General features: G+C 42.4%; 1 protein-coding gene across 3 annotated transcripts in view; it reads right to left on the bottom strand.

The window, feature by feature from the left end:
* The window catches only part of RAB28 (RAB28, member RAS oncogene family), a 68424-nt gene that overhangs the window by 5280 nt on the left and 37479 nt on the right, over positions 1-25665 (bottom strand). For 2 of the 3 annotated variants that reach the window (XM_066632099.1, XM_066632100.1), the window contains exons 5-6: positions 6682-6785; positions 4819-4896 (exon numbers count right to left, since the gene is read on the bottom strand). In XM_066632099.1, the coding sequence (XP_066488196.1) occupies positions 4819-4896; positions 6682-6785 (182 nt within the window). Of the gene's footprint in view, positions 1-4818; positions 4897-6681; positions 6786-18456; positions 19229-25665 lie in introns of those variants that run through there. The other variant, XM_066632101.1, reaches the window with a different exon arrangement.

Genomic DNA, 25665 nt, shown 5'->3' with positions numbered 1-25665 from the left:
TCAATGAGGGGAATGATCCAGCCAAAGTTAAGCTTTGGGCAGATGACTGGAACTTAAAACACTTTTTAAAAAAATTCATCGTAATTTTAACTTGTCATCCAACTGAAAATATATCAATCAGCAAAATGATACCGAAATATACATAAAATACAGCAGAGAACTTATCCAGGTAAAGTGCTTAACTGTTCATGTGTACTTGGAAGTGAATGTACTTGTAATGCATGTGTACTTGGAAGTGAATCCCACTATGTTCAATAGGGCTAAAGCTCAACTTAATATGGACAGAACTGCAGTGTAAGCTCCACTGAAATCAGGTCTTAAACATGCACACCAATGCCTGGATCATATCTTAGATTTTTTTTGAAAAGAAAAATGCATTAGTATAGATAATCTCATTATATAAATATTTCTTGTTGGAAGATAACCTCTTTACATACAAAAACAGAAGTGATAAAAGGGAGGTAGATGGCAAGGAGCTTGAATATATGGGCTTCTGATGTTCTGTGTTTGAGTTTTGACTGATCAACATCGTATTATCTTATCAGGTAGCCAAGAGTTATGGTTCACTGGCCTCTAGGCCTCATGGCATCATGAGAAGAACTTAATTCCATGAAGATGTTAACAGAAGACCAGCATTAAACAGTGTTATCTGACTTCACAGGACTTAATTTGTGTTTAGTATGCTCACTGCTGGAATTGAGAGAATTCTCAGACTCACTGAGCAATTAACGGTTCCTCAAAATGCTTGCTTAAATCCCAACATATACAACAGCCAGGTTAGTGGCCCACATTTAAGGCACTGCATGGCAAAAGCAACAAAACAACTGGGGGCCCAATCCTATCCAACTTTCCAGCATCGGTGCAGCCTCAATGCAGCCCCAAGATAAGGGAACAACTGTTCCCATACCTTGAGGAGGCCTCTGTGACTACCTCCCCACCCCAGGATGCAGTGCGTACCTCATTGGCATAGCAGCATCAGCACTGGAAAATTGGATAGGATTGGGCCAACGGTCTCCTTAAAATAATTTCAACTCAATGAATAGAAGAGCATTTATTATTATTATTATTATTATTATAAGAAAGAGCATAATATCGTACGCTGGACATTCAAACTTTATATATCTGCACAAAAATATCTTCCAAAAGCTGTATGTTCTGTCACTGAGCAGATTTCGAAGTTGGCTAATTGGATAGAGACTATTATATGTCAAACAATATTCTGGAAGTCTGATTATCCTATTCAAATATGTGTTCACACTATGTTTAGTGGCAAAATATCACCTTCATTAAATGTGCAACTCAGTGATGGTACGATTTAAATATCAACACAAATGGGAAAAATGAACAATTCCTATCATCAATTTATTTTGACCCAATGCTGTTCCATAAATGATCTATATACTACACAATTAGGTCTGGAACTAGTTCTGGAACGGTTTCCTACATGGGAAATTCAGGTAGTGCATCTTTGTATACCTTCAAGTGCCAGTAGATTTTTTAAAAATATTATTATTAATGCTTATTATTAAGATCCTTTATCTTTCATTTGCAGTTTCTTGGTAGTTCATTGTTTTCATTTTTTAATTTTTCAGGTTTTTCTTTGCATTCTTCTGTTCCTTGGATTTTACAATTGTTTCATTTCTATGTTTTAATATAAATTATTAGCCATCTTTCCAGAGTCAAAAAGTTTTTGAAAATAAGTAAGTCTGAATGCCCAATGGAGACCTGAATTGGTGGTTTCTTGAACTGCTGTTTGTGCAATGGCATGGGCTCTGCTACTCAAAATCTATTTCGAAAGGAAAAAGTAAAGAACTTCCCATGGACACACCTAAAGTCACTCTTCGGATACAGTCTTATGTTTAAGTCACAGTGAATTGTCTGAAACATAGCCACTGTCAACATTTCTCACGGCTGAAACGTCAGACACGTTTTGTGTCCAAAATACAAAACATGCAATGGTAGACGTTGGACGCTCACTATAAGAACCTTATTTATTTCGGGGAGCATTAAAAAATATGATCATCTGCCTGTGGTCTAAAGTGGTTGTATTGGAATCATGGAAGATCTGGCAAGGAGCTATCACGTGGTGTCAGCAGTGGTCCCTTTAAGGGTTAAGGTCTGGGCTTTGAGCAGAGGGTGTGCTGCACAGCTGCAGCCACTAGAGGCAGTCAGGCCCTTACAGGATTTAAGGAGCACCTGATGCAGAGAGAGTTTGTGTGTTGTAGTGGAGAGTGGAGGAGGGAAAGGAGACTGGCTTGTGGACTAAATGGACTGAACTTCTGGCTAAATGACCTACTGGACTGCTGATTCACAGGCTGACTTATGGCTGTGCATTTTGGACTAACCTTCTGGCTAACTGACCTACTGGCTATTGACTCACGGACTGATCCATGACTCTGCTAACGAACCAATGGACCGGCTACTGACACATTGGACTTTTGGACTGATTATCTGGCTCATGGACTACTTAAACAGATTGCTGAGTGCTGGGAAGCTGAGCTGCAGCTGCTTACCTGGAAGGACTGCTGCTTGGAGAGCTAGGACCCTGCAGACTTACAGACAAGCCACCTACTGGTCTCCTTCCTGCTGGTGCAGGCAGATTTAGCTGTAGTCAAGTTGGGGGAACTAATAAGCCTTAAAGTGGGCAGAGGATCTCTAGGCAAAACTCAGAACAGGCAGCTTGGCAGAACAGTGGTATAGCCCATTCTACCACCCCTTTGGTTCAACTGCCTGTGTAGATCTAGCCTCCGTCATAAATATGTGGGATGCATTCTAAACGATGTGCCCTGAACTGCTTGCCACTTGCTTTAATTTGCTTTTTTTTCATGTCTTGGAGCAGTTTCTCATTTGTCTTTTGCTCACTTTTCTCAGCACATGAGCTTGTTGGAATTTGTTTTTATTACGATGATGAGATTTTCGCAGTCAGGTAGATTTTTATTGATTGGTTTGTTTTATCCAGACACTGAGTCCTTCCCAAGGACTTGGGATGTCTGGTTTTATCCTATTTTGTTGTTACAAATACCAATGCAAAATGTAAGCTGTTCCAGTAAAGTTGCTTTTAGCAGCTGACTGATGGTAATTTCTGTGGCTTCTATGCTGTTCAGGTGTTCTTCAAAGTGTTTTGGAATAGAACCGAGGACGCCGATCAGCACTGGGATCACTTTGGTGTTCTGCCAAATTCTTTCAATTTCTACTTGTAAATCTTTGTATTTAGTATTTTTTCCAGTTCTTTTTCTTCTACTCTGCTATCACCTGGTTAGCAAATTCCTGTTTTGCTCCCATGGTTGAGAATGGCTGGGGGGGCGGGGGTGCCTTGCACTCTGCAGTGAGGCTCCTTGCCAAACTTAGTGCTTTGCGCCCCCTCTAGCTATGTCACTGGAAAATGGTCTACTGCTTGCTGGTGTCATAAAGGAAATGAGCCCATACAGACAGACTTACAGCATTCTTTGCCCACTACTCTGTAAAGAAGAAGGGGGAAGTTCACAGGTTCCCCATAAGTAGCCTGTTACTATCCCTCCCCCCCCCCCCCAAACACACACTAAGGTTTCTGATGGTACCTCTTCTCCATGCCAGGAGAAGTGGTTGAGAAACAGCAGTGCAGCCAGACAGACTTTCAAATGTGGCACACAGCAGAGAGTACTGCTATGCACACACCACTTGCTGATCTTCAAGAATATGGCCAAATCAGACATGCTCATGGAACATATGAAAACACTGGAGCACAAAGGAATGTGTGTGTGTGGGGGGGGGGGGAAGCTTTGCAATAATCAGAGATACCATTGGGATGGGGACAAATCTGCCCCTGACTTCGATATGGAGGAGTCTTATCTCTGCTGAAAAGGGGAAGTTGTTATTGGCAACCTTCAGTCTTGAAAGACTCTGGTATTGCGCTCTGAAAGGTGGTTCTGGAACAGCATCTAGTGTGGCTGAAAAGGCCGATTTGGGAGTGACAATCCCTTCCACACTGGGAGCAAGTGTAGTCTGTCCCTGGTCTGTCTCCCTGGCTATGGGCCTTCCTTCTTTGCCTCTTTGCCTCAGACTGTTGGCCAAGTGTCTCTTCAAACTGGGAAAGGCCATGCTGCACAGCCTGCCTCCAAGCAGGCCGCTCAGAGGCCAGGGTTTCCCACCTGTTGAGGTCCACTCCTAAGGCCTTCAGATCCCTCTTGCAGATGTCCTTGTATCGCAGCTGTGGTCTATCTGTAAGGCACTTTCCTTGCACAAGTTCTCCATAGAGGAGATCCTTTGGGATCCGGCCATCATCCATTCTCACAACATGACCGAGCCAACGCAAAGGGGAAGTGGAGTTGCAATATCATTGTATTTGTATCACACAAATAACAGTTTAATGTCAAATCATCAATTTACCCATTTATGATTTGTTAATGGGGTCAAAATACTATTCTGACAGTAAGATGAAAAAGATACTATATTCTTCTATTAACTCTGACCTGCACCCCAACCAGGGAAGAAAAATAAAGGGAAGATTCAACTGCAGTTTGAGATATAGCACTAGGGTTTGCTGTTCCAAGAATAAAGGTCCTGTAGTGTACACACAAGCTCTTGAATGAGTGTAAAGTAACTCCCTGGATTGTGGCCAAAATATTTAGGGGGTTGTGGGCAATTGTGAGTCCACAAGTGTGTTGGGAATAATTCTAGATTTTTCACCATATTAAAGTTTTGAAACAATGTAATGAACACAAGAGCAAATAATTTTGCCATGGTATGCAAAGCACACGTTAGCCACACCCTGGAGTAAAATATATTTCTTTGAAAAGTGAATGTATCAGCTAGTAAAAGCAATATGCTTAGTAATATCACCTGTGATTGCTCTATTTCCGCTCTGTTTAATTTGACATCAAGGAGCTCAGCAGCAATTCTTTGAAAACACAGGAAAACCTATATAAAAAGAAAAGGCTTAAGTGATTAGAAACAGACATCCTCAAGTAACTTCAAATACAGCAAACATTTCCTGAACTATAAACAGTGAAGTATGACCAAAAAGAAACCCTGCGCAAGAGATCTCTGAAGCACTTCTTTGGTAATTTTCACGCCAGTAGCCATTGCAAAATCCACTTATATAACATTTCAGCCATTTTAGAATGAACACCTTACTAGATCCCTAAGACTTCTCTTTTGGTTAGCCTTAGTCCAGAGAATTCAGTCAAAAAGAAGTTCTTGCACAAAATTCCTCAAATTGTGCCCAACACAATAAGAATCATTAATTAGTAGTTCTTTTTTAAAAACACCTTTACAGAAGCACATCAAGAAATAGAGTTTCTGCAAGTCAGAGTATCAAGAGTTCAGCCACAACAGCAAATCAGACTGCTTGTGTTTAGTACCGCTTAATACTGTTGTACTCAGGGATGTGCGGTTGGTGGAGAGGCAGGTGAGGCAGAGCGCATGGGTGGAGAGTGCTTGGGCACCTCACAAGGCAGCGGTGCTTTTCAAAGAACTCTGGTGGGGAGGCTCTGCCACACCTGCCTTCCTAACCACTGCATGTCCCTGGTCGTAGTGACAGGTGGAACTGCTTGTTATGGGGCTCAAATGATTGTAGAAAGAAAATCATTATTGACTGGGGGAAAAATCTGAGAAAAACCTCCAGCTAAAATCCTCAATACTAATAAAAAGAAAACATTAGTTCAGATTGCAATCCTATACAAGTCCTCACTTAATGTCACTTCATTATAAATCATTTAGTTTTAAAGTTGTTGAGAAAAGAAATCAATTCCTGGTCACTATCAGAGTGGAGTCTGCACATTCACCCTGTGTCTGCGTGGGTTTTCTCTGGCCTGGAAAGCTTACATTTATTTCAATGTTCAATATTAGAAGTGTTTTGGGTCTTTATTTAGAAGTTTGGTGATGCTTTCGAGACCAGAAATAAACGTAACTCTTATTTATGTATATCAATTAACCTATGGTAAAATTGGTTTTGTTATAAGCTGTTTCATTTAAAGTTGCTGTTTCCAACTATTGAAAACTTTAAGTGAGGACTTGTACACTCTGTCATAGAAGTGTTCCACTGAACTCAGTGGGACTTGTTTCTGAGTAGACGTGCAGAGGATTGCACTGTTAATTAGCTTTGTCTGTTTTAGAAATTAACGCATCTTTACTAAGAGGAATTTAAAATTGCCAGTCAAAAATCCAAATACACTGAACAAAGGAACAGTTTTTTTTTTAATGAATTAGATCTGTGGTTCTCAAACTTTTAGCAGCGGGACCGACTTTTTAGAATGAGAATCTGTCAGGACTCACTGGAAGTGATGTCATGACTGGAAGTTACATCATTGAGCAAGAAAATTTTTAACAATCCTAGACTCAGTCCTACCCACACTTACCCAGGAATAAGTTCCATTTACTATCATTGTTAAAAGCATATAGAGTAGCCTGTTAAAAGTACAGATCCGTAACATTTTCCCATATGCAGTCACATACCTTGGTAGCATCAAGTCTACTATATTAAAAATAAAATATTGAAATGGGACCCACCTAGTGGGTCCCAACCCACAGCTTGAGAAACACTGAATTAGATGCTTAATTTTTCCCCCTATGAAAATCATATTTTAAGCACTTGTGAAAATATAATTTAACAAAGGTAAATACCAACTGATAAAGAGCTCTGCACTCCACTCTGGAGATTTAAAAAAATGCTTTTGGTACCCAAGATATATTCATATTACTTACAGAATCACCTGTCTTGGCTGATACAAAATGGCTGCTAAAACGATTTTCCTGGCAAAATCGAAGATGTTTATCAACTTTTACTGCCCGCAGATGCTCCAGATCAACTGTTAAATGATTCAGGAAAAAAAGGAACAAAATAGTGTGATGATGCTTACTTAGCAACATTCTAAAACTATATATTAGATGTTACAACTGTGGGTCACACCCTAACCCAATGCCAAAGACATCACCATCTTTTCACTTTTTTGGGTTGAAGGACCAGAAAGAAGAAATGTGAAAACAAGAGGAGGAACATAGACAGGAAGGATGCAAAGAACAGATCTCCCATATCTTCAGTAACTGTGTAGAAGCCCAAACTTAAACCACATTTAAATTTCAATCCTTGCCAAAACTACTTCTTATACAGTATATTGCTATTAGAGTCTACCCTGAAGAGAGAAGAAAAATGTTATACATGAAAGGCAAAATTAAATGGGGCTCCTATGTTGCAGCTTTTAAAAGTTGGGTCCTGGGAGTGAAAAAGCTGAAGATTATTGCATTATACTATTTTATTTAAAAAATTTGTATCTCACCTTTCCACATAAGTTCAAGGCAGCTAGTAAAATTCCTAATACATACAATACAAATCAATAAAACCAGACACATTTAAAAATACAATGACAATAAAATTAACAAACTAGTAAAGAAATAATATTAAAACTGTTTGGGCTTAATGGCCGCAGTGCAATAAAAACTCTCTCCGTCTGATGTTTCACCTGCAGCTTTGGCAAGCATTTTCAAAGGTATAGGAGCACCAGAATACTCCAAACCATCTAACTGAATTAAACCAATACAATTCAAAAGGAGAACAACAAGCATGCAGACCCTAGCACATCCAATTCAATCCCCATGGCTGCGTATCACAATTAAAGCAGCAGCATAAAACTATTAAATCAAGACGGTCCAAACAAAACATCCAAGGAACAGCAATACAAACACCACCAAAAAAAGCAGTATAAGAACAAGTAAGGGCAGCTCACCCAGCCCAAGATCCCATTTGCACTCAACATGCCAATAAAAATATAAAAAAAAAAATCTTCCGGCCCCATCAGACTATCTCCAAGGAGGAGGCAATTCTTAAGGGAGTGAATTCCACAGCTATGGTGCCGCAACAGAAAAAGTCCTGCTTCTTGCTATCACACCCCCTAACATGTTAGAGGTGGTATTTGATTAGCTTAGGGCAGGGGTGGGAATATATGGAAACTTCCTTGTATCATAACATTTTAAATCTTTTGCCTTATAGTAATGGAGAGGATCCAACACCACATACCTAAGTGTTTTTTTAAAATAGCAGCCACTCCCCCTCTCTTGCTACACAGCAGATTACTAAGAGGATGTTTAAGAGGAGTTTGTGACATGATCTGGTGGGGGAAGGGCTACTAATCAAAGCAAACGGCAGCCTTTGGGCACACCAAATGTTGCCTCTTTCTATCTTTCCTGAGATTTAAAGATTTTTTTTTTAAACAAATAATAGGTTAAAATGAAGAATCATTAATTAGGAAATACTTAAATGGAATAAAAGCAACCGGTTTATAAAACAACCTTGCAGATTGCAGGTAGGGTTCCATTGACTGCTAGGAGTCCCTAATACACACAATTTAACAAAGGCACCATACAGAGGTCCTGCTTTCTGGGACCTGCTGTTTTCTTCTATGAGAAAGGAAATTTAAATGCTTTCCCATTGCCAGTTTTCCTTTTCAAAAGAAAACCAGCCACCATTCGACAAGTGAAACGCATGAACTTTTTGGACTGCAGAGCACCACTGTAATTCTGTACCCAATTACATGGATTTTACAACCAATCGTAAACATATCACATGAAGTAAAGCCCACCAATTTCATCTGACTACATAGGCACAATCCACAAAAAGTCAGGCACAATTAAGTGCCTCAAATTATTTAATGAAAACCACTGTGCTACAGACCAGGTAAAAATTAAATGATGGTCAATCAGTGCTGGTGCAAGGTGGCTTAAGGCCCTGAGGCAAAAGCCTACTCTCGGCCCCCCATGGTGCACGCATCTCCACTTGTCCCTTGATGGAGCAGTGGACACTACCACCTGTGGTAAGGATTCAGAGACTGGCCTGAGCAGGTGGACCCACTGATGGGCACAGACCTTTGATCAACCTCTGATGCCACTACTGTTGCTACTCTACACAACCTGATTGCTCTCTTGATAACAGTATAACAGCTATCATGTGATAATGTGCCTGTGTGAAATGACTATCTCTCATGACAGAGCGATTGGAAGACTCCTGTTGGCATTCACCACTGGATAACTACTACAGCCACTCATTGTCCAGATCTAGAGTGCGCCATAGGAAGAAGCTAGCACCTATTATGTACGTTCAAGTCTTAATGCTATTCAATTGCTTTTATAAAATACATGCAAGCACTACAGATCAACCAAGTCCTGTGACACTGTAAAGACTAACACACTAATTTCAGCACAAACTTTTGTGGACTAACACCCTGAAACTCCTTTGAAACCTCCTCCCAGTTACTGCTTAGAACCCAGTGGCAGCATTGGAGGACCCCAAATACTGCCTAAGCTTAGGAGTACATCTAGGCTTTCTTCCACATTCGTTTTCAAAAGAAATGTAACAGTCCAGTTCTATGCTTTTCCCCGCCACGGCCTGCAGCTTCAGCAAAATGGGTTGCTGTGCAGCATGCTATGGTGGTGGCGGTGACTGGAAGGCTTCAGAAGGCAATGAGGAAATAATTTCCCTTTCCCCTTCATAAGCCCGTTGACAGTCAATGGTTCAGACCTGCACCAGTGCTTTGACCACGGTCATATATGTGGTCCGTCATTAAGCAGATGGTTGTTAAGCAGTACACGCCTGTATAAGACTGTAGTCCTAATGGAGAGCCGCGGCCAATGGCTCACTAGGTCAAGGGAGCCACCAGTCAAAAAAGTTTGGAAAGCACTGCCTTAGGCTCTTGAGTGTTGCAGGTTTTCTTTAAAGAAGTATGGATGAATTGGAACTCATTAGAATGTGTGTAATTTTTTGGGGGGGAACCCCTTAATATATTGTATCATTATATTTAAATAGGCTATTAACTGTTTCATCAGGGCCTGTCTCTGTTGACTTTTTAAAGGAACTATAATATCTACCTCTCTAGAGAGCTTTTGGGAGCAGATGTTCTCCCAATATGCACAGAAAATTGCTGATGCCAATCTGGAAGTTTTTACTTCTATAATTTTTTTTTAACTTTGCTGTTTTAACTATTGTAAGCAATCTTGAATGGTAAAATACAAATGTTTCTAATTAACTGTAATTTTTGCATGATATTTAGTTTACACAATGGCTTTTAGTCAAAGCAAACCATTATTTATCACACTTATATACCACCCTGGCCATCTACCAGGCAGCACACATAGCTCTTCCTAACAATCTGGTCAGATAGTATATGCTGAGGGAGAGAGAGAGAGGCCCAAAGTACGCTGGCCCACTAAACTTCATGGCTGAGCAGGAATTTGAACATGGACCTCCCTAGTCCAAATCCAACACTTATTTTACTTTAACTTAACAATTATTAGCAGAAATAGAAAAACCTAATATTTACAAATGCATACTTCAGAACACGATAGCAAGAAATTCAAATACATTCTTACGACTTTCATGCTATACCATTATATGCCTGCTGGGGGTAGAAAAACATTTTTAAACACTACCATGTTTCACTGAATCTCCAAGCCCTTAATGTACAACATGGAGCTCAAATCTTGCATGCTTTTTATTGTGCACATTTCAGTTTCTTCAAACCTAATCCTAAAGTAACTGGAAGCTATACTGAACTGCTTCTCTTTTTATTACTTTACAGTCCCTATAAGGGTGTTGATTCAATGCTGTCAAATTATAAAGCAAATACATTCACAAAGATTTAAGGACAGCCAGGCTCTTTATGTCAACACAGGAAAAAAATGTGAAATGATTTCCTGAGGAAGGGACCCAGCTGACTTGTGAAAACTTGTAAATTTGCAAATCTAGTAAGTCTGCATAATAGTGTCATTTGATTATCAACTGAAAAAAATGCCACATAAAATGCTTTATTTAAAAATGATACTGGAGGTCTTTAATTTGTAGGCTCTGGAGACTTGGTCTGAGAAAGCTTTGGTCTAACACGATTCCTACAGTCCGTTTATATAGCATTCCTTGCTTAGTGTGAGGCTTTTAGCCATTTTGCCTTTAAAAACAAAGAGACTTAAATATTAACTTAGTAATATCAATACTTAACTGTACAGGAATATCATAATACTGAAGCTGGTAAACTTTCTTTTTAAAAGAAAGATGAAGGGGTTTGGGGAAAAAAGAACCAAATGAAGCAGCTAATAGGGTTCTTTATCAACAGATGCTCTGACAGGTCTTGCAGGCTATAGTGGAAACAATTTTTAGCGAGTTTAAAAACTTAGCTTCTACTCACAAGATTTTTGCACAACGTGAAAAAGCATGTGTTAGCTGAAACGTTCTCAAATAGGAAGGAGTTGGGTAAGCACATCAGCTAAGAACTTTTCAGCTAGGCATTGCACATGCCCATAATCTATAATCCTGTACACTTGAAGATAATATGTGCTCACAAAGATATCTTCTGATAGGCTGTAAATTGATTTGAGATTCATTTTTCTATCACCATCATATTGCCCCTCCTAAACAGAACAGTGGGATTTTTAAAAATGAATGTTAAACTGAGGTACTCAGCAGATAGAACATTCTGGGGAGAAAACTCAAACATAAGAGAACCTCCCATCCCCTTCATCAAAGGTCAGCCCATCCAGGAGGCCAACTGATGTGGGCATTTCAGACAGCAGACTGGTGGGGGGCATCCACTTCTGTCCACCTCCACTGATCCTCTTCCACCTACTTCCTGGATTGGAAAAGGAAAAGGGGAAAGTGTGGAGCAATGGGCTAAAGTGTCTGAGGAGCAGAAGCTGAATTATCACAGGTAAGGGGGGGCAGCACTTGGCACACAACCTCAGGAGGCAGAAGGTCTTGGGCCTCACCTTTACCACACAGAGAAAATGGAAAAAAAAATTACTAATGAATTCCTAAGACAAGGTACACACCTCAGCCAAACCCCTCTCCTCCATTCCAGAGATCAAGAAGCAAAATCTGCAGTGGACGCTTTCTCCATTCCAAAGATTAATAACAGAGAGCCACTTGAGAGTTTCTCTAGGCAAGCAAAGCCTAAGATTACTGTCCAAACTAAAATCATTTTACTCAGAAGTAAAGTTTCACAGTTCAGAAAGGTCTGCTTACAGATAAGTGTTCTGAAGCAGTGAGGTTGCTAAGTTTGCAGATGACACCAAACTCTTCCAAGTGGTGAAGACCAGAAGTGATTGTGAGGAGCTCCAGAAGGATCTCTCCAAACTGGCAGAACGGGCAGCAAAATGGCAGATGCGCTTCAATGTCAGTAAGTGTAAAGTCATGCACATTGGGGCAAAAAATCAAAACTTAAGATATAGGCTGATGGGTTCTGAGCTGTCTGTGACAGATCAGGAGAGAGATCTTGGGGTGGTGGTGGACAGGTCGATGAAAGTGTCGACCCAATGTGCGGCGGCAGTGAAGAAGGCCAATTCTATGCTTGGGATCATTAGAAAAGGTATTGAGAACAAAACAGCTAATATTATAATGCCGTTGTACAAATCGATGGTAAGGCCACACCTGGAGTATTGTGTCCAGTTCTGGTCGCCACATCTCAAAAAAGACATAGTGGAAATGGAAAAGGTGCAAAAGAGAGCGACTAAGATGATTACTGGGCTGGGGCACCTTACTTATGAGGAAAGGCTATGGCGTTTGGGCCTCTTCAGCCTAGAAAAGAGGCGCCTGAGGGGGGACATGATTGAGACATACAAAATTATGCAGGGGATGGACAGAGTGGATAGAGAGATGCTCTTTACACTCTCACATAACACCAGAACCAGGGGACATCCACTCAAATTGAGTGTTGGGAGGGTTAGAACAGACAAAAGAAAATATTTCTTTACTCAGCGTGTGGTTGGTCTGTGGAACTCCTTGCCCCAGGATGTGGTGATGGCATCTGGCCTGGATTCCTTTAAAAGGGGATTGGACAAGTTTCTGGAGGAAAAATCCATTACGGGTTACAAGCCATGATATGTATGTGCAACCTCCTGATTTTAGAAATGGGCTATGTCAGAAAGCCAGATGCAAGGGAGGGCACCAGGATGAGGTCTCTTGTTGTCTGGTGTGCTCCCTGAGGCATTTGGTGGGCTGCTGCGAGATACAGGAAGTTGGACTAGATGGGCCTATGGCCTGATCCAGTGGGGCTGTTCTTATGTTCTTATGTAAGATTACAGTCTTCATGATACGTATAGCAGATGAATCAGAATTTTACTACTCTTAGCAAAAAAAGCCATTCTTACCAGGATGGATTTGCATCATGGTCGATGCTCCAGTCAACACCATATATATGTATGTGTGTATGTATATGTAAGGATCAAATACTGTATCAAAGCAAAAAAAACATTATCAAACGACCGCAAAAATGAATTGGAGGACATGAACATCTCCCTGAAATCAATAACATGGAAACAAGTGTCCTTAGGGACAACTATGGCTGACCAAAAGTAAGTAAGGGCTAGGCAAATGAATCAGCTGTATCATCAGTTTTCTCACTAAAACAGTCTTCCACAATCTGTCTCTGGAGATCACCCAAAAGCTACTTCCTGGCATACAGAACAAATGTAGAAGTGAAGCGGCAATGACACTCAAATATTTTCAGAGCAGTAGAATACATGGATATAGTGTTTTTGGCACAGCTGTCCCTATTAACTCTCCCACTTAAATATCATGCCACCCAAGAATCCTGAAGCAAACAAAGCATGCTAGAACCAAACTATCTCCAACTCTGTTATATCTGCTTATCTTGGATACCACAATCTGGGACACTTGCCATCACTTGGCTCAACATACTCTATCACAATTAATCAGTAGTATCACCAGTTGGTATTTTTGGAAGTCCATTTGTAAGCCACAGAGGAAAGAAAGTTCCTAGATTCTTTGATCTACACAGAACAAAAGATATTAAATACATTGCTTGACTGTCCTAGATGAACACAAGAATGTCTTTTACAAGACAGAAACTGAATAAAACAGGCTTTAAACCAAATACAAATGAACAAAGAGGGGTTACATTTTATTTGCCATCACTAAAGACCTTGCTGATTTGGGCCTAAATACATAAGGGACGGGGGTACTATGTCTTCAACAGTCTTTAAAATTTTCAGTCACAGAATTGGTACAAAGGCACATGATGTAGCAACCCCAAGCACACAGCCCAGAGTTCCAAAGAAGAAAGGCATGATATAAATTTAATAAACAAAATCATTTCTCAATCTGAATATTTTCCCAGTGGTCCATTTCAGTATCATTACAGATGTTATTACTTCATAGCTGCCTCAAACATTTGGAAAGACTATCTACATAAACTTTTAAAGTGAATATCATTATTCCTGAATACACTGTCAGAAACAACAGCTTCTCAGTAAGGCACTGGGAATCCAGCCTCTGAATTTTATTGCCTAAGGCACGTAACAGCTGCCAAAGGCTGTGTTAGGATTGATCATCCATATGTAGAAGTCATACAACCTGTTTAGAACAATACACACATCAGTATTCCCATCATACAAAACATACAAGTTGCATACATGTCTGTACACTCGAATGTCTAAAAGGGTGCTGCGAGAACTGGGTTCAGTGTCAAGCAGCATTCAATGCCCAACTCCCATCACTTGAACACTTTCCAGCCTTGTTTCCATTTCCCAAAATAGCCAATGTTCCAGTTGACTGCTTTTCACATTTCTCGTTTCGTAAGAACATAAGAAATGTCCGGCTGGATAAGGCCAATAGCACATCTAGTCCTGCTTCCTGTATCTCCTAGTGGCCCACCAGATGCCTCAGGAAGCACACCAGACAACAGGAGACATGCATCTTGGTGCCCTTCCTTGAATCTCGCATTCTGAGGTAGCCTACCTTTCAAATCAGGAGGTTGCACATAGCCAAACCCCTGGGGGCTGGGGATAAGAATAGGCCCTCAGTTTGGCTGTACTTGTCGTAAGAGGCAACTAAACAGCCACCGGGTAGATGGGACTCGTCAGCCTGGGAAGGCAGCTCATCTGAGAGAAGGAAAACTCTGATCCCAAACCTCCACTGCCTTGTGGCTACATCCAGTTATGGAAAAGGCTTCAGGAGTCAACCTCGAGGCAAAATCCAGAGCCGGAGTCCAGGAGGCAGTTCGCGGCTGTATACAGTCACGCTGTGGCAACTCCTGCGACGCCGCTGGAACCAACCTTATTGGCTTCTGCCTTTCCATTGGACCATTTCAGTGATGTGGAGAAGGGGGATTTGCTGCATGGGTAACAGTCTATCCTCCATATCTACTTTACCCAGGCTTCGTGCCCTGGAGAGGACACTGTTCCAGAACACTATTCAGAGCGTGATACCATAGTCTTCCAAGACTGAAGGATGCCAACTCTGCACATAGCCATCACAGTCTGCACACAGTCACACAGACTGTCTGCACATAGTCTGCACACAGACTGCACACAGTCATCACAGATCATTAGGAAGGGTATTGAGAACAAAACGGCTAGTATTATAATGCCGTTGTACAAATCGATGGTAAGGCCACACCTGGAGTATTGTGTCCAGTTCTGGTCGCCGCATCTTAAAAAAGACATAGTGGAAATGGAAAAGGTGCAAAAGAGAGCGACTAAGATGATTACGGGGCTGGGGCACCTTCCTTATGAGGAAAGGCTACGGCGTTTGGGCCTCTTCAGCCTAGAAAAGAGACGCTTGAGGGGGGACATGATTGAGACATACAAAATTATGCAGGGGATGGACAGAGTGGATAGGGAGATGCTCTTTACACTCTCACATAATACCAGAACCAGGGGACATCCACTAAAATTGAGTGTTGGGCGGGTTAGGACAGACAAAAGAAAATATTTCTTTACTCAGCGTGTGGTCGGTCTGTGGAACTCCTTGCCACAGGATGTGGTGCTGGCGTCTAGCCTAGACGCCTTTAAAAGGGGATTGGACGAGTTTCTGGAGGAAAAATCCATTATGGGGTACAAGCCATGATGTGTATGCGCAACCTCCTGATTTTAGGAATGGGTTAAGTCAGAATGCCAGATGTAGGGGAGAGCACCAGGATGAGGTCTCTTGTTATCTGGTGTGCTCCCTGGGGCATTTGGTGGGCCGCTGTGAGATACAGGAAGCTGGACTAGATGGGCCTATGGCCTGATCCAGTGGGGCTGTTCTTATGTTCTTATGTTCTTATGTAAGACAGATAAGTAATGGGCTCAAGGGGGGGCAAGGGATAAGTGAATCTGCAGATATAGGGGGATGCCTGTACACTGCTTTTCAAGAAGAAGAAGAAGAAGAGGAGGAGGAGGAGGAGGAGGAGGAGGAGGAGGAGAAACGGCTAATAAAGCAATTTACATAGGAAAAGAAATAGTTTCCTGTCCCAAAAGGATTCCCAATCTAAAAAAAAATATATGTAGTCACTACCACCAAACAGCCATTAGACAAAAAATGCTACATGCTGGGGTAAAAACAGTTTCTCTGTCTTTCTCTCATTGCTAAATATAAGAGCATTGCCACTTTAAGTCATGCCATGGTGTCCCAGTTAGCATACATGCAAATTTACCGAATAAATCACTAAGATCTTTTTAAACTGGGTGATAGCTTTAGAACTGCAATTGGTCAGTAAACAGTGTCATATTTGCATGTCATCATGGGCAGTCTTTATATATTAATCTATCTGTAAAAGAATATACTTTTTCTAAAACATGTTGTGCAAAACTAAAAATAATCTCTTTGCAAAGCATTTGCAGCTGTTCATACAAGTTATAAAATTACATAATGCTTAAATAATGAGCTATTACGATTAGCCCACACCGATCTGACAAGTAAAATACTCTCAACATTTATTAAACTGATTTACATGTGCTTAAAATTATACACATATTAGTCTTCTAAAAATACACTTGGATCATTATAAAAAGCATGCAAAAATGTTTTATTTAACTTAGTTTACTATACTATGGTGTCAAAGGAGATTTTAACTCAACCAATTTGCTGAATGCGAGTCTATATAACTTGTGACCCACCAAGCTCAACACAGCCCAGGAGCTATATGGCCACCCAGCAGGTGCTCAATACACCTCGTCTTTGTTCCCCATGTAGGACTGCAAAGACAGGGTGAAGAAGGAGTGAAACACCTGGCAGACCACAATACCCACCAAGTGGGCTGTATTCAGCTTGGTGGGTCACACAGTGGGCAGGCCTGGTTTAATGCAAGCATCCAGCAACACGGTAAATCAACAGAAAAATGTACCTGTGGTTCTGATGGGAAAGCAAACTTACCCAACAAAAGAAGTACAGCAACTTTAAATTTAATACTATGGTTTGGGATTCCTTTTGTTTATGTAAATGTGTGTGAGATGGGCAGAATGGTTGTTTGAGAAACCAGAAATCCAAAGGAACAATTATATCACCTTCACACTGCCAAAACCCCACCCCTTTAGTGCCACTATAAAATCTAGACTGAACTCTTGCTAGGAAACGGTATGAAAGCATAAAGCAGAGAGCTGCTTTCTGGGCAGGTATGTTTGGAATCACTTATTTCTTTTAAATGCATACTTCATAGGCACCTGCTTTCAATCAACCATGACACCGTTCTGTGCAGAGCAACTTATATGTAGAGATTTTGTCTACACAAAGATATTGACAGCCTGATCCTCAGCCCAAGCAACAGTTGTCACAAACATGCAGTAAGGCACATTGTGGCAGTCAAGAGGGGGAAGGCGCCAGCAGGTAAGACACGTGCCAGTCATTGCTAGGCCCCTGCACCAGTGGGATAAGCAGGAGAAGCAGTCCCTGGTAAGGAGCCCACTGAGCAGTGGGAAGGCATTTCTAGGCAGAGAGAGGGGGAGGGAAGGCTGGCAGGGAGTTTTCTGAGCAGGAGAAGGTGGACCCATGGGTCAGTTCAAAGCCAGAGGGGGCAGGGACAGTAGCGGAGGCTGCACTGGATTCTATCACCCCTCCCCACCTGTGCCTGAAACCCCAACAAAGGCTACTCAAATCCAACAGCGATTCCGCTCATGCAGATTCAAGCAGACCCATAGGGGCTGCGGAGACACTACACAGGGTAAGGGACACAAAGTTCCCTTACCCTGAAAAGAGCTCTGGTGGCTGCTCTGGCCCTGAGTTCCATCGAGACTTCAATGGTGTGAGACTTCCTTTAAAGCAGCCATTTTTAACCACTCTGCCGTGGCACACTGGTGTTCTGTGGATGGTCCCCAGGTGTGCTGCGGGAATTTGGGGGAGGGTCATTCATCAATAGGACCATTGGGGGATGTGAGCCCCCACTGACAGCACAGTGTGCCTTGTCAATTGTCAAAAAGCTGATGGTGTGCCTTGACCATTTTAGTGCCTTGCTAGTGTGCTGCGAGTTGAAAAAGATTGAAAATAACTGCTTTAAAGTATTGGTATTAACCTTGAAGTCCCAAGCTGTCTAAGAGCAGGATAACTTAAGGACTGCCTCCTGAAACCCTGCTAATTGTCTGAAATACACACGAAACAAGGTTTTTCTTTCTGTGACACTTAAACTGTGGAACACTCTCGCTAAAGACCCCCTCCCTCACCAATCTGTCTCTTTACTCAAATTTCAACAAGCAGCAAAGGGCTTTTAAAGATGGTATTTATGGTGGGAACATTTATCTGTTTTTACTGATGTAGACTGTTCAAGTTTTGCTCATTGTTGGCTGTGTTCTGTTTCATTAGCAGATGTTAGCCACCTTGAGATTTATCAGATGGAAATGTTTTGATTTGATGAATCAAGTTCTTAAAATTGTGTGGGATGGAAGGAACAAGAGGCAACCATGAAAAAACTTTAAATGCTTTCATTAATTCTTATGTGCCTATGCACCAAGTAATCACTTGCGATGCATAAAGAAAGTTGTTTGCTTTGAATTATAATGAATTCCCACACGACCCAGATGACTAGAAACTAGAGACAGAGTGCTTGAAGAGTAGAAATAATTTCAAAAGAGGAGCTGTAAGATGATCCATACTGATGTACTATTACTCTGGAAAAGGTTATCTTCAGCTCAACTATTTCATTGGTGGCATGCATCTGTATCATGCAAATTACAAGTTCCTCAGAACTCAAGCCCACCACAAATTCTGAACCTGGGAACCAAATGACTTCAGGCAGGAACTGGTGTATCACCACGTAACTCCAGCCAGAGCAAGGAACTACAGGGTCATGTTGTTGAGGGCCTGCTCCTGACCAACTGCTGTCCTCTCCAATTACATCAGGGTTCCTGTCATGGAGACAGTCCAAGCATTCTGTGAGCATCTCACTCATCTTCCAGTCTGCCTTCAAGAGTTCCTGGGAGAACTCCAGCTGTTGCCACTTCTGCCAATTTCTCAGATGCCACATCCTCTCCACTGCTGTCATCTGGGGCCTTCACTGCTCAACTTCTGCAAAGGAGAGAATGGTTCTGAGTAGTTAATCATGCTATCCCTGCCATATTGTTGCTGCAACCAGTGCCAGCATTCCCCTCCACAGCTCTCCCCGCTCTTGCCAACCCAACCCAACCCCACACAGAACAAAGCTGTTTGGATGGTGCTTGCCAAATAACCAAAAGGATTTCCCCCATACCTATCCCCACTCCTCCACTGCCCTCCCTCCTTTTCTCAAAACAGTTCTCCACAGGGACAGGGAGCATTCACCTGTATCCTCCTGCGCTTGTTTGGAAGCCTCATTAAAGAGTGGTGGGCTGAATATGTTACCCATGGCATTGCAGAATTCATGGACAGTCTTGGCAGCAGTGAAACAGACTTGCCTAGTTCAACAGGCAGCAGGTCAAGTACAAAGTGGTCTTCCTCATCTCTTTTTGAGTCCTTCAGCGGAGTGGCATAGCTCCTCCGCTACATCATTCCTGAGTTGTGGAGGCAGGAAACAACCACCCTACAGTCAACACAGAGGACCTAGTCCAGAATGTCAATGAAGGAAATGGTTTTCCTGAAGTGCCCAGAATGACTGTTGACTAGCTTGCAGGTCCTCCAAAATTCCTTGACTTTCTTCTAGGTCCTGACAGTCACTCACGTCCTTCAGCTTCTCCGAAATGTATCGGCACTGCTCCACATTTTGGTAAATTTTGCTGAGAGTCATGTTTTCCTGCCAAATGTTAATAAACGCCCTGAGTTCCTTTTAGGTCCATGAAGGACTCCTTCGATGGAAGGAAGTGCCCCTTTGCTGAGAGGAGTGACTTTAGCCACAGAAATATCCCTTCCCTCCATCTCAATCCAAAGCAAAAGGTCTTCACCTTTTGGCAAAGACCAAAGCTGTCAGATAATGCAGTTCACTTTCATCTCTTTCTCTCCTACTTGCCACAAGTGAGGGGGCAGAGACAGCTGTCTTTAAAGCCAGAACCAACAAGAGTAGGGGCTGTGGCAAAGAGGGGCTCCCCGGGAGGATGGTCTAGGATGCTGTCTCACCTACCAAACTCAGTCATGGAGAGCCACATGGGTGCTGCAGCCACACGTTCAAAACCCCCATGGGAAAATCCAAACTCAAACATTAGGAAGACAAAGTGACCAAAAAAAAAAAAAAAAAGACTTGGAAATTCCATGGCACAAAACGCACAAGATAAAGAAACTCATGTGAGTTGTGCTTTTGAACGTGCACTTATTCCACTGAAATTCCATTACTGAGTGAAAGGTGTACATTTGGTATGGTCCTTAGAAACAATTGGCCAGAACAGTCAGCAGAAGCTCCCAACTTAGCTTACCTTATGGTCTGTGCGACTTCCCTGTTTAGATCAACATCACCTCTGTCGCACCTTGACTTTACACCTTGCTCAAATCCCAATACCAGCTGCAACCTGGTAGGTGCTAGAACTGACAGAGATGCACAGTTTCCCTCACAACTATGTTTGCAAATTATAATGTACTTTCACAACACAACAAAATGCAAAGTATTAAAATTCAAAATGAATTATTTTGTCCTTTAATGTATACATTACTGCCTGCAAAAGTGCTGCAAAGTGATCGTCACTGAGCTGCATGAAATCCTCTGTCTCTGCTGGAGAGAAGGTGGAGTACCTCGGGACATAAGGGATGCAAACATCATCACGCTGTACAAGAACAAAGGCGACAGGGGTGACTGCAACAACTAAAGCGGCATCTCTCTCCTTAGCGTTGTAGGAAAGCTGTTTGCCCAAGTTGCACTAAAGAGGCTCCAGGTACTTGCAGAGAGCATTTATCCAGAATCGCAGTGCGGATTCTGAGCCAACAGGTCCACCACTGATATGGTATTCTCCCTTAGACAACTGCAGGAGAAATGTAGGGTGCAACGACAGCCACTCTTTATAGCCTTCACAGATCTCATGAAGGCTTTCGACCTGGTCAGTAGGGACGGCCTCTTCAAGATTCTCCCCAAGATCGGATGTCCACCCAGGCTCCTCAGCATCATCAGGTCTTTCCACGAGGACACAAAGGGCACTGTTGTCTTTGATGGCTCCACATCAGACCCCTTTGACATTCGAAGCGGAGTGAAACAGGGCGTGTTCTTGTGCCAACCTTGTTTGGGATTTTCTTCGCTGTCCTGCTGAAGCATGCCTTTGGAACTGCAACAGAAGGCATCTGTCTCTGGACCAGTTCAGACGGAAAGCTCTTCAACCTCTCCAGACTAAGAGCAAAGTCCAAAGTCCACCTGAAATGTCTGCGTGACTTCCTCTTTGCCGACGATGCAGCTGTCACTGCCCACTCTGCCAAAGATCTCCAGCAGCTCATGATCCGTTTTAGCAAGATTTTGGACTGACGATCAGCCTTAAGAAAACACAGGTCATGGTTCAGGATGTGGACTCATCTCCCTGCATTACAATCTCTGCGCATGAACTGGAGGTTGTCCATGACTTTGTGTACCTTGGCTCAACAATCTCCGACACTCTTTCTCTCGATACCAAGCTAAACAGACGCATCGGTAAAGCAGCTACCACGTTTTCCAGACTCACAGAGTCTGGTCCAACAAGAAGTTGACAGAACATACCAAGATCCAAGTCTACAGAGCTTGCGTCCTGAATACACTTCTGTATTGCAGCAAGTCATGGACTCTTCGCTCACAACAGGAGAGGAAACTGAACGCTTTCCATATATGCTGCCTCCGACGCATCCTCGGCATCACCTGGCAGGACAAAGTTCCAAACAACACAGTCCTGGAATGATCTGGAATCCCTAGCATGTATGCACTGCTGAAACAGAGACGCCTGCGTTGGCTCAGTCATGTCGTGAGAATGTATGATGGCCAGATTCCAAAGGATCTCCTCTATGGAGAACTTGTGCAAGGAAAGCGCCCTACAGGTAGACCACAGCTGCGATACAGGATGTCTGCAAGAGGGATCTGAAGGCCTTAGGAGTGGACCTCAAGAGGTGGGAAACCCTGGCCTCTGAGCAGCCCGCTTGGAGGCAGGCTGTGCAGCATGGCCTTTCCCAGTTTGAAGAGACACTTGGCCAACAGTCTGAGGCAAAGAGGCAAAGGATGAAGGCCCATAGCCAGGGAGACAGACCAGGGACAGACTGCACTTGCTCCCAGTGTGAAAGAGATTGTCACTCCCAAAACGGACTTTTCAGCCACACTAAACGCTGTTCCAGAACCACCATTCAGAGTGCGATACCAGAGCCTTTTGAGACTGAAGGTTGCCAACTACTACTACTACCTGCAATGTTTCTTCTTATTAAAATCATATATTTTCAGTGAAATCATAATTTAAAAAAAAACAAACCACCAACACCTAGATATGCTAATCTGGAGTAAGGAAAATAAAAATCAGAAAAAAGTACAGTTCCAGAACAGATATACATCATAATTTTTAGGTTATCAGGAAAGCATCTAGAGTGATGACCTGGTTATCCTCATGTCAGCCAAACTATGAGGTACATTAACAACCTCCAGGAAGTTATTTCAAACACAAAATAAACTGTTTACACCCCTGCTCAGATAGATAACATGACAGAGAGTTATTAGGCGAAGACAGACAAAGCTAGTTTGATTGCACGTTTGTATGTGTACTTTTTGTCATGCACCAGCACTCATGCTGCCCCAGGCAGGCATCTGAAAATAATTCCAGAGAAGAAAATAATTCTAGTTTTCAGATACTAAATGGGGGGAAAAAAATTCATAACGAACGGGCAGCTTAAAAAAAAAATGGATGTCCAGTTGGAGCAGTGGTCAAAGAATAGGAAAGGGCAAATGACCAAATATTTACTGTTCAGCACTGCCTTGGTCTAGGGCAGTGGCAAAGCTATGGAAGGCAGGGCGGAAAGTACTGCAGGCACCGCAACACGCCATGTAAATGGCTTTTCCTACTCACCAGCAGAGCCGGCAACAATGGCAATGCACAGAAGATGCCATCTGGTTCGATGAGCGCCTGCGCATTGCCGTTGCTGCCCAAAATGGTTCCCATGGTGAGTGGGAAGTGCTGCTTACACAGCACAGCGCAGTACTTACCGTTTTGCGCCCCTCTAGCTACGCCACTGCTCTAGGGTGGCAGTGCAAGACTTCCACAAGGCAAAAAAAATTAAGCTACACCCAAGTGTTGCTCTGAAATAGTACTGGAGGAATGCAGCTGCAGTAAGTTTCTGAGTAGTTTCTATTGATAGCTATAGTTTCTACTGATACCTATAGATTTAACACAGCCATAAAACATCTGAATGCCTTGTCACCTATGGCGTTTTCTTTCTCTGTCCTCAATTACATACTTCCAAGAGTGGCAATGCAACTCAGCTCGATGAACATTCCACAGCTCATTTGAGCACCATCTCCAGCAGAGGCAATAAAGATGTGGACGGCTGAGATTTTTTCCCCTGCTCTGCATCTCTCTTGGGGATGTTTTGATGGCAAAGGCCAGCAAACATATTACTCACAGGGCATAATTACATCTTTAAAATTTTCATGCCAAGTTACTGGATTTTTTTTTTTTTTGCATGTTTTAGAAATGGTTTAAGATGCCTTGGTCTATTCTACTTCAAAGGAGAAATATGGTAAGATACACCATTTTCAAGATAAGAAATCCTGGCCAAATTGTAACCGCATGTGATAATTCATGTTACAGCCCATCACCAAACTGCAGATTAAAAATGTCATGAAAATGGTCAATAAACCATTGTGGTGAATAACCTCTCAAACTTGTACCTTCTCCCCCTGCCCCAACTGTTTGGTGGGTAAACATGCAGAAAGCTTTATGTGAAGTTGCATGCATGTAGTCCACTGTTGGATACATGGACCTGTGAATTAGTAGTGAAATCTACTGCATATCCAACAGCTGGTTAAATATACATAGGCTTCAGCAACACAATTCCAATTCCACAATTGCAGCCAAATTTCATAGGACATAGAATAGCCGTGAATATAGACACTGTGGCAAGACCTACATGCTCAGCAGCATGTGGAGTCTGGAAATGTGGGCTCACGCCACAGCAGCTACACCAAAGTAGTGTCAGAGCCAAATTTGAAGTGGAGAAACAAAGGGCAGAGGGGATGCGTAATCCTTCCCTACACATCACTCTGCAAACACATTTGAAATCACAGCACTGGCATACCTAGGGAAGATCAAGGGGGAAAATGCCCCAGGGCACCACACCTATGGGGGCGCCACTGCTATCCACACACTGCTTGCCGCCTTCTTCACCCTGGCCACCCCGTTCAGAGGCCTTCTGAGGGCCTTAAAGCATCCCTTCCAGAAGTGATGGTAGAAGGCCTTCTGAAGGCCTTAGAAGCCACATACAGACTCCTCCAGCCCCCAAAAGGCCCCTGGATGTGATGGTGGGGAGTGGCATTTACTTGGTGGGGCGATGGCATTCTACAGTTCTGGCTCTGGGAACACAGGGGCCAGGATCACCACTGACCCACAGAAGGGGAGAACACATGAGAGTTGCAGAGGAAAAGCAATAAGCAGGGGAAGGATACCCCCACTTACACTCTACGTCAAAAGTGGACCCATCCATCAACACTTGGCTGTTGTCTAATGGGCACACAGGTCTCCATCAAATTTACAATTCCATTCAGTGGTTTTTGGCCCTTCTACTTTCTTGATTCTTTCCTTTTCAAAGAGACTTCCCTAGATTTAAGAGCAAATACCAGCAAAAGAACCAGGTCTTGATAAAGTAAATCCAAAAAATGTGGAAACAGATTGATCTAGTAGAGTAGAGCTGCCTTAAAGATTTTCAATAAAGAGATCTATGACCTTTCCTTACATTTAAAGATTTTTCTCAAAGCAATGGTAGAAGAGCTTCAAATTCTTTCTCCAACCATGTCTTTTTGGTACTGGCCTCTTATTGCTTCACTCCCAAACGGTGGACAATAAAGCAATAAAGACAGTCCTGATATTCCTATTACATGAACGCTTGCTTCAAAACGTTAAAGAGCAACAGACCAAAGTCAAGGAGCTTTAGATAGGCAAGGTTAGGTGGAAATTTCACTTTTTAAAAAAAAATCTTCCCTTTATTTATAAGCATATTTTGCTAGTGGTTCTTAAGCAGCTGTTCACCTACCTCTGGGTTGGATGTGAAGTTTTATTTTCCCAACGCTAAGCTAGAAGCTTTAAAAAGCATTTGATTTAAGGTTTTCTTAATTAAAAGTAGAGGTTAAAAGGGGAATGGCAACGGGTGATGCAGCTGTGCCGGTGCCAATGGAGAGAAGTCCAGAGAAAAAAGTGAGGTAAAAACACATAAAACAGTTCCACAAAAATTAAGTGGGTGCCTTAAACAGCTGTTTTGTTTTAATTAATGGAAAGTTCGCCTTGTGCAAATATTTGTTACCTTTTCAAAGCAACGTTCTTTTCACGTTTTCCTAAATCCCAGGTTGTACTCTTCACAGATTCACAAACAGCAGCTCAAATAATACATGTAATGCTTAT

This window comes from Tiliqua scincoides, chromosome 6, assembly GCF_035046505.1.
Source record: "Tiliqua scincoides isolate rTilSci1 chromosome 6, rTilSci1.hap2, whole genome shotgun sequence".
Classification (NCBI taxonomy): Eukaryota; Metazoa; Chordata; class Lepidosauria; order Squamata; family Scincidae; genus Tiliqua; species Tiliqua scincoides.
This window is presented reverse-complemented; position numbering and strand designations above follow the sequence as displayed.